This window comes from Phaseolus vulgaris, chromosome 3, assembly GCF_000499845.2.
Source record: "Phaseolus vulgaris cultivar G19833 chromosome 3, P. vulgaris v2.0, whole genome shotgun sequence".
Taxonomy (NCBI): Eukaryota; Viridiplantae; Streptophyta; class Magnoliopsida; order Fabales; family Fabaceae; genus Phaseolus; species Phaseolus vulgaris.
Genome location: NC_023757.2, coordinates 13,892,028 through 13,908,309, shown reverse-complemented (window position 1 = coordinate 13,908,309; position 16,282 = coordinate 13,892,028). Strand labels below are relative to the sequence as shown.

Here is a 16,282-nt window from a genome sequence, read left to right as displayed (position 1 = left end):
AACATCAGAAATATCTCCCTCTAGGGAGCAGAAAAGTTCATAGCGATTCAAGTGCGAATACCGTTTGCTCAGAGAGGCTCTGAGCTCAGGTACCCCTGATCACCGCTCGCCATTATATTGACACGAACCGCAGTGAAATCTCCCTCTAGGGAGCAGAAAGGTTCATAGCGATTCATGTGAGAATACCTCTTGCTCAGAGAGGCTCTGAGCTTAGGTACCCCTGATCGTCGCTCGCCATTATCTTGGCACGAACATCAGTGAATCTTCCTCTAGGGAGCAGAAAGGTTCATAGCGATTCAGGTGCGAATACCTTTTCCTCAGAGAGGCTCTGAGCTCAGGTACCCCTGATCACCGTTCGCCATTGTATTGGCACGAACCACAGTTGCCAAGAGAGGTTTTGAGCTCAAGTACCTTGAATCACAGTTTACCATTGGTTGATTTATCATGAGAACCACGTTGAAATCTCCCTTTAGGGAGTAAAAAGTTCATAACGATTCAGGCGTGAATACCTCTTGCTCAGAGAGCTCAGGTACCTCTGATCGCTGCTCGCCATTGTATTGGCTCGAACCACATTGAGATCTCCCTTTAGGGAGTAAAAGGTTCATAGTGATTCAGGCGTCAATACCTCTTGCTTAGAGAGCTTAGGTACCCCTGATCGTCGCTCTCCATTGTATTGGCTCGAACCACATTGAAACCTCCCTTTAGCAAGTATAAACATTCATAGCAATTCACGTAAGAAGACTTGTTGCCCAAAGAGGCTCTGATCTCAGGCGTGTCAAATGAATTTGTCTTGTGTAAGTGAAATTTTTTAAGCCTGGGGCGTCGTCCTGTCATAGTAAAGACTTCACGCCCCAGGAGTGCAGGAAAAGGGTGTAAAGCAACCCACATCGGCACAAGAAATATGGATTTGAGGGGAGAATTAACTCCCCGACCAACCATCCTTATCTTCAGGGAGGGATGCATGAAGATAAGGTAAAGTGGAACACCCACTACAACCATGAGGTCCAAGTCGACCATGTCAAGAGTACGGTAACTTGTTATAATGAATCAAAACGATTATCTTGTTAAGATAATTAGTTGTGCATCGCAAATCACCTTTGTTGTGTTAAGATTTATCATTAGATTTAATCATGATATCCGTATTGCTTAAGTGTGAAGCGTCCAAATGCGTTATCATTAGTTGGTTAAGCCATGGTAGTCGTGTCTATTAAAAAGCAGGCATTATCAATGTGTTAGTCAAGTTATGTAAAGGGAAAGCATAATGACATAAATAAATTGTGCATACATATGTACAAAGAATGGGAAATTGTTTTGAAGGCTACAGAAGGAGGTTGGTCACAAGGAAACCTAAGGATGCTCTTCCTCTTCGTCTATTAGTCGACCATCTGTCACGATCTTGCCTACTCCAAGTTGGGAGAAGTCTGACTCGGGGTAGATACACGTGGCTTGGGCAATAGCATCCTCAAAGCCTGTCATGTAGGAGTCAGCGGCATCACTCATCATGATGTGACCCAAAAACATATCAAGATGACCAAGGATGCTAAACTTGAAGGGTCATCTCAACAAGCAAATAAAGATGCCATCAATAGGAGGAATGCTTAAGGACCAAAACATTAGAAGTTCTTCCTATTAGTGTTCTTAATATGAAGGCCCAAGTCCAACAAACCCAAGCCCAATCTGAGGTTCAAGGCCAACCCATGATTGCTTCATCTATCATGCCTCAGAGGATTACTAGAAGCAGGGCACAAGCATTAGGAGATGAGCATCAATTAATGTCTCTTTTTGTAATTTCTTTAGAGTGGAATTAAAATATAACATAAAAGGGAAGGAGTATAGGACTTATGAGAAAGTAGTAGAAAAGTCACACTTTCCATAGCGTGTGTAACTTGTTTGGGGCGGCATTTCAAAATGCCTTTTCATTTGCTTCTTTCCACTTTTTGCCTTTTGAATGACCGACCTCTACATTATATATAGAGGTGCTTGGCTCTTGTAAAGACACATTGAAATTGAAGTAAAGTTACTCTTCTCAAATTGAGTGGGAATTTGAGAGACTTGTTCTTCTTTTCCTAGTCTTATCTTGTGAGTCTTTGGGTGCTCTCAAGTGGCAGCAACCTTCACTCATATTGGAGTCTATTCACCTTCCAAGTGGCGTGTTCCTCTTCCCTTGCTTCAACCACATAAGTCTTCTGACCTTTCATCTTCTTCTTCCATTTCCATTCCATATGAAATTCTAAAACATGTCTTGCTCATAAGTACTTGAATTTAAAGAACTAGAATGTAAAGGTACTTGAATGTAAGTTGCTTGAATTAAAAGTGCCACATCAACTCAAAAAGATGACCACAACCATAGCTCATGATACCACATGATGTGAGTTGATTTTTGGTTGATTCATTAGATGACACTTTTTAGAATTAGGACAAGATTCTTAAGCAATTAAGGAAAATCAAAAACACATAACAAATCCAGCAGAGGCAGACGGAGTTACAACTTGTTCCCAGAGTCAACCGGCGACCAGGTCAACCGGCGGCTAGAACAATATATATATATTCAATTATTAAAATATAGATTTTAATATAAGCCATATCATCTCAAAAATATCATTCAACTAATTAGGATTTAATTTGTAATGAATACTTTTATTTGAAAAAAAAAGCATTTTATAGAATTTTGTAGATATAATTAAATATTAACATTCGAAACTTTCTTCATCAACATAAATATTAATTAAGTATTCTTATATTTGAGAGTTTGGAGTATATATAAAAGGGAATATACAGTGAAAGTGGCTCTTGGAAAGCGCAAACATTGTTTTTGGCATGCAAATGAAAAAGGACCGTGTTACCTTGAGACTCCGAATAATATATTCTTAACAAACAAATAAATTAATATTTTAAATTTTAATTTAAATATTATAATATTATTATAAAGGATTGTTGAATAACTATGTTTGCAATTGGCCAACAAGAATGCTCAAAAGACAACGACTAAAACTTGCTATACGTTTTCAACACAAAATTGGACAAACTATTCAAATAATCTCAATTAAAAAAACTAATGAAATTATGATATCAGTTTTGCTTTCTGAAAGGTAATACTAATTAAAAATGGTTGCCAACACATATGATAATTCTGGTTATTTCAGGGTGTTTGTAATTTGACGTCATCTTGGATAAGATTGCATAAATTATACTCAGCATTTTCTTATCCATAATTTGTTTCTATCTAATCCAGTCTTACGATAAAGCAAATAAACTTTGTCTAACCCACGAAAGTGTCTGCTAAAAAAATGTTATTTGTAGTATTAAGGGCAACAAATTAATTTGTTTGAGGTGGAACATAAGGGTTGTGTTTATAAGGTATTTTGATTAAAATACTGAATTGAAACACTTACATTTTCATAATTTAAGGATCACAATCAAATACTACTTGAATGATGTAGTCGATATAGTTTTCATAGACTCCACAAAGACTTCTTAATACAAGATTATTAATAGTATATAATTTTACCTAAAAACTCAAAGGTTAACATATCTTAATCTCAATCTAATGTTAGAGGTTCGTCACAATCATATAAACAGGCACACTGACAAAGACAAATGTACGCATTAAATACTATTTATTACTCTCACCTACTTCATAGTGAATACTGACATAAACATTAGATTACCTTTTGCATGTACATCACCTACATGAACCAAAAACTAAAGATAACACGACATCATCAACAATGATCAATACAGCTTAAAGAACATAGAGAACCAAGACATTTCCAACATTTTGTAAGAACATATATATTATATACCACTAAAAAAAAGTTATCCTTTTTGTAGTGTATTAATAAAGAGATTGGTGGATTGATAATTAGGATATAAATATTTAGAAACATGTTGTAAATTTATTTGTATGTTTCTTTTATTATTTTTATATCTATAAGAAAATATGAGTTATATTATTAGTGTATGATCCTGCCTTTTGACCAAAACGCTGGAGCTTTGCCTCGTCAAACTTGGATCGACGTGTGCGCCGCGTCAACCTCCATCCTTCACCGCGATCCACCTCAAGAACCTGCAAAAGAACAGAATGGCGCCGCTGCGGCCGATCGCACTCCAACGCCCAAGTCAGTGACCGAACCACTAATTACTAAGAGTAACACTCAAGAACTCTCAAGGAACCGTGAACCAGTTCTCTCTCTGTATACTCAAGAACTCGCAAGCATAAAGAAGACAATCTGAATGTGCGTACCTCAGAAGTTCGTTGGGAAACCCTTATATACCTGGACACTTTCTCTCTCCTGGCAGTTACACATCTGGACACGTGGCTCGCATTCAGCTGTACACGTGCCATCATCTGGAGCCTCCTTGACTTGGGCGCTGCTTCTGACTCTCTTTTGGCTAAGTTATTCATGCACGATACTACTCAGTGCATAGCTGTCCTGGAGTGCGATCTCTACTGGATTGGCGAGCTAGGGTGCCTTCGTACACACCTTCCCTGTGGTCTCGCCGGCCGCCTTCATGATCTGCACCACCTCCATCTTCGGCGATCTCTGATCACTTGGTCGCCTGGGTTTACATCTGGCGACTTCATCTTAAACTTGGTGACCGCCGGTTCTGGCGTGCTGGAGATCGGAGCACGCCAACTTAGTAACTGGCGACTACACGAGCCTCCCGACCTCCTTCCCTTCTGCCAACCTGGCGTCTTATCAACACGCCTATACAATAGCTTGATGCCACGTCATCACTTCCGACTACCAGGGCGGTACACAAGCCCCCCAGTCTTAAGTGAAGACTTGTCCAGCGAAAAGACTAAAGGAGTCACGTCAATACCGATCTACGTGGCGCTGGTGCAGAATTCCAAGCGGTTGTACTTTCTGCTTTCCTGATGCTCCACCAAACACTCCTCCCATCGCTCGACACGTGGCTCCATCAACGGTTACTTTTAATTGCCGTTTGCGCTTCCCAAACCCATTCGAAAAACCCTTAAACCCATTTCACTTCACTGTTCCATCACTTCTTCGTTTTCTCAGACTCTTCAACTTTCTTCTGCAAAAGCTCACGACGTTCTTCAACCTCCTGAATCACCAACTTCCTTCATCATTCTTCCGATCATAAAAAGGTACCCCTTTTACTTCTTCTGCTGATTTTTCCTGCATTTTAACCGATTCGCATCATCCTTTAACTGTCTGATGCATACACTGTGGGCTGTTTCTTCTATTTCTCCTTTCTCGTAACTTAGGGCTTCGTCTTCGTTACAACGAACCTTCGTTCGTTCGTTTTTCACCCTTCTTTCACGATCGAGTCAGCCTCTGCGAACCCTGATCACCTTTTCTTTTCTTTTTCCTCTGCAGCTTCCGCAATGGCTCGCTCAAAGATCACCCCAAATCCTCCTCCCTCGTCACGAAACCCTTCATCTCAAGCACACAACCAACCGCGAGCACCTGGTGCTTCTTCTTCCCAGGCTGAGAGGCCTGCACCCTCCCGCTCTAACCTGGCTCAGGCTACTCTACCTGTCGCCGGAGGAGCCTCCGTTCCTTCCCCAGACTTCAAAAAACTATACCCATGGGCCACCCCGACCTTGCTGAAGGAAACTTCCTCAGTAAACTCTGCTGGGGCGGTTCTTCGACTGAAGAAAGGGGACGAGCCTCACCTGTCGTTCCACAAAGAGCATGACGACAAGATGATGGTGCTACCTTGCTCCCCCGACATGCCGGTGTGCGCCGATGACAAAGGGAACAACAGCGGGTTGTTTTGCTTCGTCTACACCACTCTGTTCAAGAAGGTGAAACTTAGGTTTCCCTTCACTCGTTTTGAAAGGGAGCTTCTTATCGAGCTCAACATCGCCGCCGCCCAGCTCCATCCCAACAGCTGGGCGTTCGTGCGGGCGTTCCAGATCATGTGCGACCATCTGGGGTTGCCAGCGTCAGTGGACGTCTTTCTCTTCCTCTTCAAGGCCAAACACCCAGGAGATTGCCTGTGGGTGAGTTTGAACGGGATTGCTGGGAGGTCGATCCTCTCTATCTTCCAGCAATCTTACAAAGACTGGAAGGGCAAGTTTGTCCAGGTGCGCCCAAACGACAAGGACGCCTCACTGCTCGACGGTTTCCCCTTGTATTGGGTAAACAAGGGGAACAAAGAGTCCAAGGGAAACTTCAGGAGGCCAAGGAGTCCTGATAGCATGGGTGCTTTGGACAAGGACCTATGCTTCTTCTGGAAGAGTGTGGCAGACGCCAATATTACTTTCCTCACTACTACACTCATCTCCTACGAGTTCTTCGAAGATCAACTCGAAGTTCGCATAGGTTAGAACTCACCTCAACGTCTAAGTCATTACCTGGACATTACCTCTGCTAACTGTTTCTGGGCGTCTTGTGTGTTGTGCACAAGACTTTGGTTTTACTTTCTGCATCACTCATCTGCTTTTGTTGCATACTGTCTTATGCGTTTATCTTCCTCTCTGAACTAACCCATGTATCTTTGCATTATGCAGATCGTATGTTGGGCCAAGGAAAATTAGCTGAACTGAGGGCGCTCGCTCGAGCCCACGAGTTGGCATCGGGTTCCCAAACCGTGCCAAACTCGGTGGTGGAGATCGCCACCGCACAGGGCAGATCGCCACCCAAAGGCCCAACTCCTCCCGAGGCCCAGCCCGCCAATCAGCGCAAAAAGTTTATCCTCAGGAAACCAAAGAGGAAAGCCCCCAAAGTAGTCCATGAGGAAGAAGAAGAAGATGATGAGGCGACGGAAGATGGCCTTGTCACCAAGAGGAAGAGGGTGGCGCCTTCTTCACCATCTGCTCCACCTCCTCCTCCGACATCAACACCGCCTTCCACCCCCGCTCCGCCTCCAACATTGCTTCCTCCACCAGCTCCCACCTCGCCAGTCAAAGCGGTTCCACTGGCGTCCGCACTTCCTGTGGTTGAGGCCGCCGAGCCCAACTTCATGGAGAACCCCCCGAGCGCCTCCACGCCTTATGTATCAGTTGGAGGGGGTCCTCCTTCAAACGCCTCAACCGCAAACGCCGCACCAGTCGGGGATGAGGGTGCTCACAACTCTCCAATCCTTATCACTGAATCCCCGACGTCGCCACCACGCCAAGAAGCACTCATTGAACAACCAACTCAAGAAGGTGGCGGCGAGAACCAACAACAAGCCCCCCCGGTGCCTCCACCAGCAAACCTCTCTCTTGAGGTCAAAAGGGTATGGGAGCCCTTCTCAGCAAAACTGAAGATGATGGCGGAGGATTTCCCCTCCATCATATCTAAAGCTGTGGAGAGCTCTACCAGGAAGCTCCAGGATGACCTCTTCGCACTCCGAACTGAGAATAGCACCATAAGGATTGAGGCGGAGAGGTTATCCTGCAATCTTACACTCGCCGAGATCGAACACTCCCGAGTAGAAGATGCTATGAGCACCGAGCTCCGGGTGGCGCGCAAGGAGGCCACCGATCTACGCCATAAGGTGCAGCTTTTGGCTCAAGAGAAGATTGAGCTGGAGAGCAAGCTGGTACCTTATCGCGTCAAAGTGGCTGACCTGGAGGCGTTGATTAAAGCTGACGCCGCCAAGGTAAAGAACCTCGAGAAAAGGTCAGCCGATCGGGAGGTCTTCTTAGGGAAGGTGGAGAAAGAAAGAGACGACACCGTGGCCAAGCTCGCTGAAGCCAACGAAGAAAACAGGAAGATCACCGCAGAACTGGCCCAGGTGCAGGCAGAATCCAAGAAGGTTGCTGAAGACCTTCTTCACGCTCGGGAAACCGTTGAAGAACTTAAGAAACAAGCTGAAGAGCTGAAGCAGCAGAACGAGGGGCTAAAGAAACAGATCGAAGAACTTGAGCTGAGCTCTGCCCAGATTCTTGCTGCTGGATTCGAGGCCGCCCGGGAACAGTTCGCCTGCCTGTACCCCGATTTAGATCTTACCATGGTGTCCCTCAACAACGAGGTGGTGGACGGGAAGGTTGTTCCTTCTGAAGATTGATTGCTTCCCTCCATTCACGATTCTTATGCTTTCTCCCCACACATAATTGTAATAGACTTTCCCTTTTTCTATATATGTACTTTGAACTGATGTTTTACATTATGATAAAGCCTTTGTATTTCTTCTCATAACTTCTCTGTCTGCTTTATCTCTTCTTGCATAATTCACTTCAACGAAACTAACTTAGTAATTTCGTAAGCGCAAACATATACTTAACTGCTTCGAACCGCCGATTTTCGAACAAAAACTCTCTAACAACTTGCAACCTCAAGGTAATGAACCTTAGCGTGAAATCACTCTTCAAATAACGAACTTTAACTCAACTAATGGCTTAAGACACAGCTCACCCGATCTGCTTCATCGAAAAGGGCCTTGACTTTCTCGCCATTGTTTGCATTTTTTTTTTCTAGTCGTCAAAGACTCTTGGCGACATCAGCTTCCTCCTGGCTTCACAACTTGGCCATTGTCCCTTTATCTGGGGGTAGAGGCGCCTTTCGGATCCTTCCCTACCTTCCTGAGCTTCAGAACAAAAGACCGGGTGGCTAGGCGTTCTCTTCGAACCTGCCTTAGCCACCCAACAAACTTCTTCCGCCCTTTACACCATACCTGAACTCGTTCGAGACGAGAAGGATTTTATCTTGCCTGAACTCGCTCATTGGCGAGAAGGTATTTAACTCGCCTGAACTCGCTCATCGGCGAGAAGGTCTTTAACTCGCCTGAACTCGCTCATCGGCGAGAAGGTCTTTAACTCGCCTGAACTCGCTCATCGGCGAGAAGGTCTTTAACTCGGCGAGAGGTCTTTACTCGTGCCTCTACATTGCCCCAGGGGTTACATCTTCTCTCCCCCAGAAGCACTGAGGACTTTTCACTGGTGCCTCTACATTGCCCCAGGGGTTACATCTCCTCTCCCCCAGAAACACTGAGGACTTTTCACTGGTGCCCCTACATTGCCCCAGGGGTTACATCTCCTCTCCCCCAGAAACACTGAGGACTTTTCACTCTAACTTGCCTGCACTCGCTCGACGGCGAGGAGGTCTTTATTATCTCGCCTCAGGACGCGCGAGGGCGTTGAGGTCTTTTAACTGGTGCCTCCGATCGCCGAAAGACGATGAGGACTTTAACTTTAACTGATGCCGCCAATCGCCGAAAGACGATGGGGACTTAGAAACTTTTTAGAAAGCATGCAACATATCTTTAACTTGCCTTAAATCACATATAAGTGACAAGGTCTTTCTTCAAAACTTTCGAAAAACAACTAGCATGCAATCTAAAACAACTTTAAGCTTCGAAAACTCTTCTTTATTGGGTGGCCTCATTAAAAACCCTCCTTAGGGAAAAAAGAGTGCCCCCTTCAAACTGTTTTAACAGAAACATTGTAATATAACTTCGTGTTCGTCTTTACCTACAAAGTTCTTAACTGTAATATAACTTGAGGTGCGTGGCGTTCCAAGTGCGAGGAATCGCCCCTCCTTCCAATGTTTCTAAGCGGTAGGCGCCGTTCCCGAGCGCCTCGGTTATTCTGAACGGTCCCGTCCACTTAGGCGACAGCTAATTCTCCATCTCATACTGGTGGGCTTTCCTCATCACTAGGTTGCCCTCTCTGAACTGTCTTGGCATCACCTTCGAGTTATATCTTCGTTCAATCCTTCTCTTCACCGCCTCAGCTTTTAATCTCGCCTCTTCCCTGACCTCATCCAGTAGGTCCAGGTTCAACCTTCTCTCCTCATTCGAGTCTTCCTCCACGAAGTTTTGGAATCTCGGCGAGCTCTCCTGGATCTCTGCTGGAATCATTGCGTCGCACCCATAGACCAAGCTGAACGGGGTCTCATGGGTTCCTGATTGCTCGGTGGTGTGGTACGCCCAGACTATACGGGGTACCTCCTCAGCCCAGCTTCCTTTGGCTTTCTCTAGCCTTCTCTTCAAACCTCTTAGCAACACCCGATTGGCGGACTCTACTTGGCCATTCGTCTGAGGGTGCTCGACGGATGCAAACACTTGTTGAATTCCCACCCCTTCGCACAGCTTCTTCAACAGGTGACTTGCAAACTGAGTCCCATTGTCCGACACCAAGCGCTTGGGCACACCAAACCGGCACACAATGTTCTTCCACATGAAACCTTCGATCTTGTGTGCGGTGATCTGGGCCACTGGTTCTGCTTCGATCCACTTGGTGAAATATTCAATCGCCACCACCAAGTACTTCATCTACCTGATCGCCAGGGGAAACGGTCCCAGGATGTCGATTCCCCATGTATGAAACGGCCAAGGGCTGTAAATCGACTTCAACTCCTCGGGAGGCGCCTTGTGCCAATCGGCGTGCTGTTGGCATTGTTTGCAGCACTGCGCATACCTCTTACAGTCTTCTCTCATTGTTGGCCAGTAGTAACCTGCACGGAGAGTCCTTGCGGCCAGAGCTCGACCCCCGACGTGGCTTCCGCATATCCCCTCATGGAGCTCTGCCATAATTCTTGTGCATTTCTCGCCATGCACACATTCCAGGAGTGGGTGAGTGAACCCAAACCTGTACAACTCGCCATCAATCATTGTGAACTTGCTAGAATTCTTCTTTATCTTCCTAGCCTCTGTCGGATCCAGCGGGAGAAGGCCATCCGCCAGGCATCGCTTGTACTGTGTTACCCAGGTGTCTGGCTCATGGGTCGTGCAGACCTGCGTCATGTTCACCTTCTCTTCCCGACACACTCTTATTCTTGGCGACCTCAAGGTCTCTTGAGTCAGGGATCTGTGACTCCTCGCCGCTTTCTCCGTCGACTTGCTTATCTGAAGAACCAGGTGATCTGCCACAAATGCTCTCGGCGTCTTCAGAGTTTCTTGAATCACCGTCCTCTGCCTACCCCCCTTGCCCGAACTGGCGAGCTTGGCTAGCAAGTCAGCTCGGGCATTCTGCTCTCTGGGCACATGCACCACTTCAAAGGAGGCAAAGGAACTCTTCAATTCCTGTACATACTCTAGGTAAGCCGCCATTTGTGGATCTTTAGCCTGGAACTCGCCTGTTACTTGCCCCGTGACTAGCAACGAGTCACTCTTTGCCATCAGCACCCTGGCTCCCATCTCCTTGGCCAGCAAGATACCGGCGATCAGCGCCTCATATTCTGCTTGATTGTTGCTGGCCTTGAAGGCAAACCTCAAAGACTGTTCAATCAGCACGCCGTTGGGTCCCTCCAAGATGACTCCAGCACCGCTACCCTGCTGGTTCGACGATCCGTCCATCGAAAGCACCCAACGGAAATCATCCCCCTCAACTCGTGCTGCTTCAGACGAGAGCTCGACTACGAAATCTACGAAGATCTGCCCCTTGATCGGGCCTCGGGGCTCATACCTAATATCAAACTCCGACAGCTCCACTGCCCACTTCCCCATCCTCCCAGCAACGTCAGGCTTCTTCAAGACCTTCTGGATGGGCAAGTCAGTCATCACCAGTATCGTGAAGCTATGGAAATAGTGGCGTAACCTCCTCGCCGAAAAGACTACTGCCAGTGCAGCCTTCTCCAGGGCCTGATACCTCGTTTCGGGGCTCTGCAACACCTTACTAACAAAGTAAATGGGCTTTTGAGCCTGATCTTGGTCCTGGGCGAGCACCGCACTCACCGCCCTCTCAGTTACAGCAAAATACAACCTGAGAGGGGTTCCCACCAGCGGTTTGCACAAAACCGGCGGGCTCGCCAAATACTCCTTCAGCTTGACGAAGGCTTCTTCACACTCCTTCGTCCAGACAAACTTGTTATTCCGCCTTAAGCACTGAAAATAGGGATGGCCCTTCTCTCCGCAAGCTGACACGAAGCGAGACAGGGCGGCCATCCGACCTGTAAGCTGTTGTACTTCCTTCATAGTGGCCGGGCTCCTCATCGCCAAGATGGCGGCACACTTATCAGGGTTGGCTTCTATTCCTCTCTCAGTTAAGAGGAAACCCAAGAACTTCCCAGCCTCCACGCCAAAGATGCACTTCTCCGGATTCAGCTTCAACCTAAACTTGGCGATCGTAGAGAACAACTCCTCCAAGTCTGCGACGTGCTTGCTTTTCTCTGGCGAGGTCACGACCATGTCATCCACGTACGCTTGCATATTCCTTCCCAGCATTGGTGCAAGTACCCGATCCATCAACCTCTGGTACGTGGCCCCCGCGTTCTTCAGCCCAAAAGGCATCACCTTGTAGCAGTAGCACGATCTCTCGGTCATAAAGGCAGTCTTCTCTTCATCCATGGGATGCATCTTGATCTGGTTATACCCCGAGAAGGCACCCAGGAAACTTAACAAGTTACACCCTGCAGCACTATCCACCAGGGCATCTATACTTGGTAAAGGATATGAGTCCTTTGGGCAAGCCTTATTCAGATCAGTGAAATCGACGCACATGCGCCATTTCCCGTTACTCTTCTTTACCAGCACGACATTGGCTAGCCAATCGGGGTACTGTACCTCCCTGATATGGCCTGCAGCGAGGAGTTTCTGTGTTTCATCTCTAATCGCCTGCCTCCTCTCCTCGTTGAACTTCCTTCTCCTCTGCCGCACTGGTCTCACCAAGTTGTCCATCGCCAAATGATGGCACAAGAAGTCGGGATCAATCCCGGGCATGTTCGAAGCAGACCATGCAAACGCATCCAGATGCCGCTCTATTACCTTGGCGATCTGGTCCTGGAGCTCGACCTCCAGAGATCTTCCCAGTTTGAAGATCTTTCCTCTGATCTCTCTCTCGAGCCACTGCTCGACGGGTTTTGGCCTGGTTTCTCTTGCGATCACCGCCCTGGCGATTCCCAGCTCCCTCGCTTCCTCAGGGCGATTCCTTGCCTCCTCTTCTTCCAGACCGGCGTTCCCCTCCCCCAGCTCAGCATCCACCATCATCACATCTCTTCCGGCGGTCTCTTCTATTACCGTCGATCTGGGCTTCACACCAGGAGGTGGGGTGGTTGTCACATAACTCACAGACCTTTTGTTTTTCAGGCTATTCTCATAGCACTTCTTCGCTTCTTTCTGGTCGGATTTGATGGTGATCACCACCCCCTCCATAGACGGCAACTTCACTTTCATGTGCCGGGTCGATGGTATAGCGCCTATTCTGTTGAGTGTGGGTCTTCCCAGCAGAATGTTGTATGCCGAAGGGGCGTTTACGACAAGGTATTTGATTTTCTCTGTTCTCGAATCCGCCTCATCTGTAAACGTAGTCCTCAACTCGATGTACCCCCTGACCTCCACTTGGTCACCAGCGAAACCATACAAACACCCTCCATAGGGCCTCAGCTGGTCAAGGGGTAGCTCCAGCTGCATAAAAGTCGGCCAGAACATCACGTCTGCCGAGCTTCCTTGGTCCACCAGAACCTTGTGGACCTTTCTTCCTGCTGTGATCAACGAGATGACTATGGGATCGTTGTCATGAGGCACAACGTCCCGGAGATCTTGCTTGGTGAACGTAATGTCCACATCCGGCGAGTGGTCTTCAAACATATCCACCGTCATCACAGACCTCGCGTACTTCTTCCTCTGTGATGCGGTGCATCCACCACCTGAGAAACCTCCTGCAATGGTGTGGATTTCTCCGTGGGTAGGCATCTCGTGCTGCTGAGTCTCTCCACCTGCTGGTTGGGAGCTCGACGCGCCCCCCGCCCTTCTGTCCAGCAAGTAGTCGTTTAGGAACCCGCTCTTGACCAGATCGTCGAGCTGGTATCCTAAAGCCAAGCACGAATCCACGGTGTGGCCAAAGCCCTGGTGAAACTCACACCAGGCGTCTGGCTTTGGTCCCAGCACCTTGTCGCCCACCTTCTCGGGCGCTTTCAACCTAGCTGATATATTGGGAATGGCGATCAGGTCCGCCAATCCCATGACAAACTTGTGCTTTGGCGGGCGATTGTAATCCCGGCGCGCTGGTTGCGGGCGTCCTTGGCCCCTGCCCTTGTTCTTTCTTGGATCATAAGGATGGCGAGTCCTCTGATCCCTCCTGGCCGCCGCCATCTCCAGCACCCTTTGTGGCTGGATCCTGGTCTAGGCACGTGGCCTGGCGGGGGCCACGCTTCCCCTCTTCTCGGCGACTTCACTCTCATCGGCGATGTGGGCCACCGCAAGTCGCCTGACCTCAGCAAACGTGGCAGGGTGAGCCCTGATCAATGCCTCGCAGAATGGCCCCGGCAGCACGCCCTTCTTGAATGCGTAGACCAGCATTTCTTCATCTTTGGCTGGCGATCGGACCATCTGCGCCCCAAAACGATTCAGGTAGTCCCTGAGGGACTCTCCCTGATACTGCCTTATATCGAACAAATCATAAGACACCCTGGGCGGTGCCTTGTTCACGATGTACTGTTCGACGAAGATCTTTGAAAACTGTTGGAAGTTGGTTATGTGACCTGTAAGCAGGCTCACAAACCATTCCAGCGTCGTTCCCTGGAGTGTGCTCACAAACATCTTGCAGTACACGGCGTCCGATCCTCCTGACAGCATCATCTGCGTATGGAACGTGGTGAGATGAGCCTCAAGATCCTCCACGCCGGTAAAAACAGCCTTAACAGGTACCACACTCGCAGGGATAGGTGTGTCAGTAATCGCCTGAGCGAAAGGCATAGGAAAAACACGAGGCGGCGTTGACGGCGCGACCTCTTCAACGACTGGACGCCCTCGCTGCTCCTGAAGAGCTTGACGCAGCTCTTCAGTCACTTTGCTAAGCTCATCATTCCTGGCCCGAGAGGCGACCAGGTCCTCATGCATTCTCGCCTGCTCTATACGCGAGGCTTCCACATTCGCCTGCAACAAACGCATGATTTCCACCATCTGCGCCATGGTCATGGCGCCTTCAGCAGCAACAGGTGCAACTGGACTTGAACGGTTGCTTCTCATTTTTCTCATGAAAACTTGACAAATCACAGAGAGTAATGAACGACACCTCCTTCAGCGACGATCGATTCAACGATCAACCGGTCAGAACTTCGCAAAACTTCGAAAGAAACCTCAAGAACACAGAAAACCTCCACAGAAAACCGCGACGTCACCAAAAACCAGCACTTCTTCCACGAAAATCCAAACGAGCCAAAGAATTCAGATCTCACCGAACAAATCTCGCGTAAGCAGCAGAAAACTTCACCTCACCGAACAAAAATCCAAACGAACGGTGGAAAACGCGAAATTACCGAACAAAACCTAGATGAACCGCGGACAATGGCTGCACCAGCACACAACCACACAAAAAACTGCAAAACTTCCAAGAACTCACGCTGTGGATGGGAACAGATTTTACACGGCCCCACGGTGGGCGCCTGATGATCCTGCCTTTTGACCAAAACGCTGGAGCTTTGCCTCGTCAAACTTGGATCGACGTGTGCGCCGCGTCAACCTCCGTCCTTCACCGCGATCCACCTCAAGAACCTGCAAAAGAACAGAACGGCGCCGCTGCGGCTGATCGCACTCCAACGCCCAAGTCAGTGACCGAACCACTAATTACTCAAGAGTAACCTCAAGAACTCTCAAGGAACCGTGAACATTCTCTCTTTGTATATTCAAGAACTCGCAAGCGTAAAGAAGACAATCTGAACGTGCGTACCTCAGAAGTTCGTTGGGAAACCCTTATATACCTGGCACTTTCTCTCTCCTGGCAGTTACACATCTGGACACGTGGCTCGCATCCAGCTGTACACGTGCCATCATCTGGAGCCTCCTTGACTTGGGCGCTGTTTCTGACTCTCTTTTGGCTAAGTTATTATGCATGATACTACTCAGTGCATAGTTGTCCTGGAGTGCGATCTCTACTTATTGGCGAGCTAGGGTGCCTTCGTACACACCTTCCCTGTGGTCTCGCCGGCCGTCTTCATGATCTGCACCACCTCATCTTCGGCGATTGCTCTGATCACTTGGTCGCCTGGGTTTACATCTGGCGACTTCATCTTAAACTTGGTGACCGCCGGTTCTGGCGTGCTGGAGATCAGAGCACGCCAACTTAATAACTGGCGACTCACGAGCCCCCGACCTCCTTCCCTTCTGCCAACCTGGCGTCTTATCAACACGCCTATACAATAGCTTGATGCCACGTCATCACTTCCGACTACCAGGCGGTACACTATATATAAAGGCTATCGAGAGTTATTACTCATTATACATTGGATATTTTGTATTCTATAACTTATAAAATGAAAATGAAAATAGATGCGTTTTTTCAGTTAAGTCAACAAAAATAATATATTAACAAAGAAAATTATTAAATAAAAATTAATTTTAAAAAAAATAGTAATTAATTATTATATTAACTAAATTAGATATTATTTTAAACATTAAAAATGTATTAGTATTTAAATAATTTTATTATTAATAAATTTATGTATAC

The 16,282-nt window shown here is 47.5% G+C and overlaps 1 protein-coding gene across 1 annotated transcript in view; it reads right to left on the bottom strand.

Moving 5' to 3' along the window:
- Positions 1-317: 317 nt before the first annotated feature.
- Positions 318-16,282, bottom strand: part of LOC137839157 (uncharacterized) — a 27,468-nt gene continuing 11,503 nt past the window's right edge. The window contains exons 4-5 of the mRNA XM_068648283.1: positions 626-699; positions 318-411 (exon numbers count right to left, since the gene is read on the bottom strand). Of these exons, the coding sequence (XP_068504384.1) occupies positions 318-411; positions 626-699 (168 nt within the window). The remainder of the gene's footprint in view (positions 412-625; positions 700-16,282) is intronic.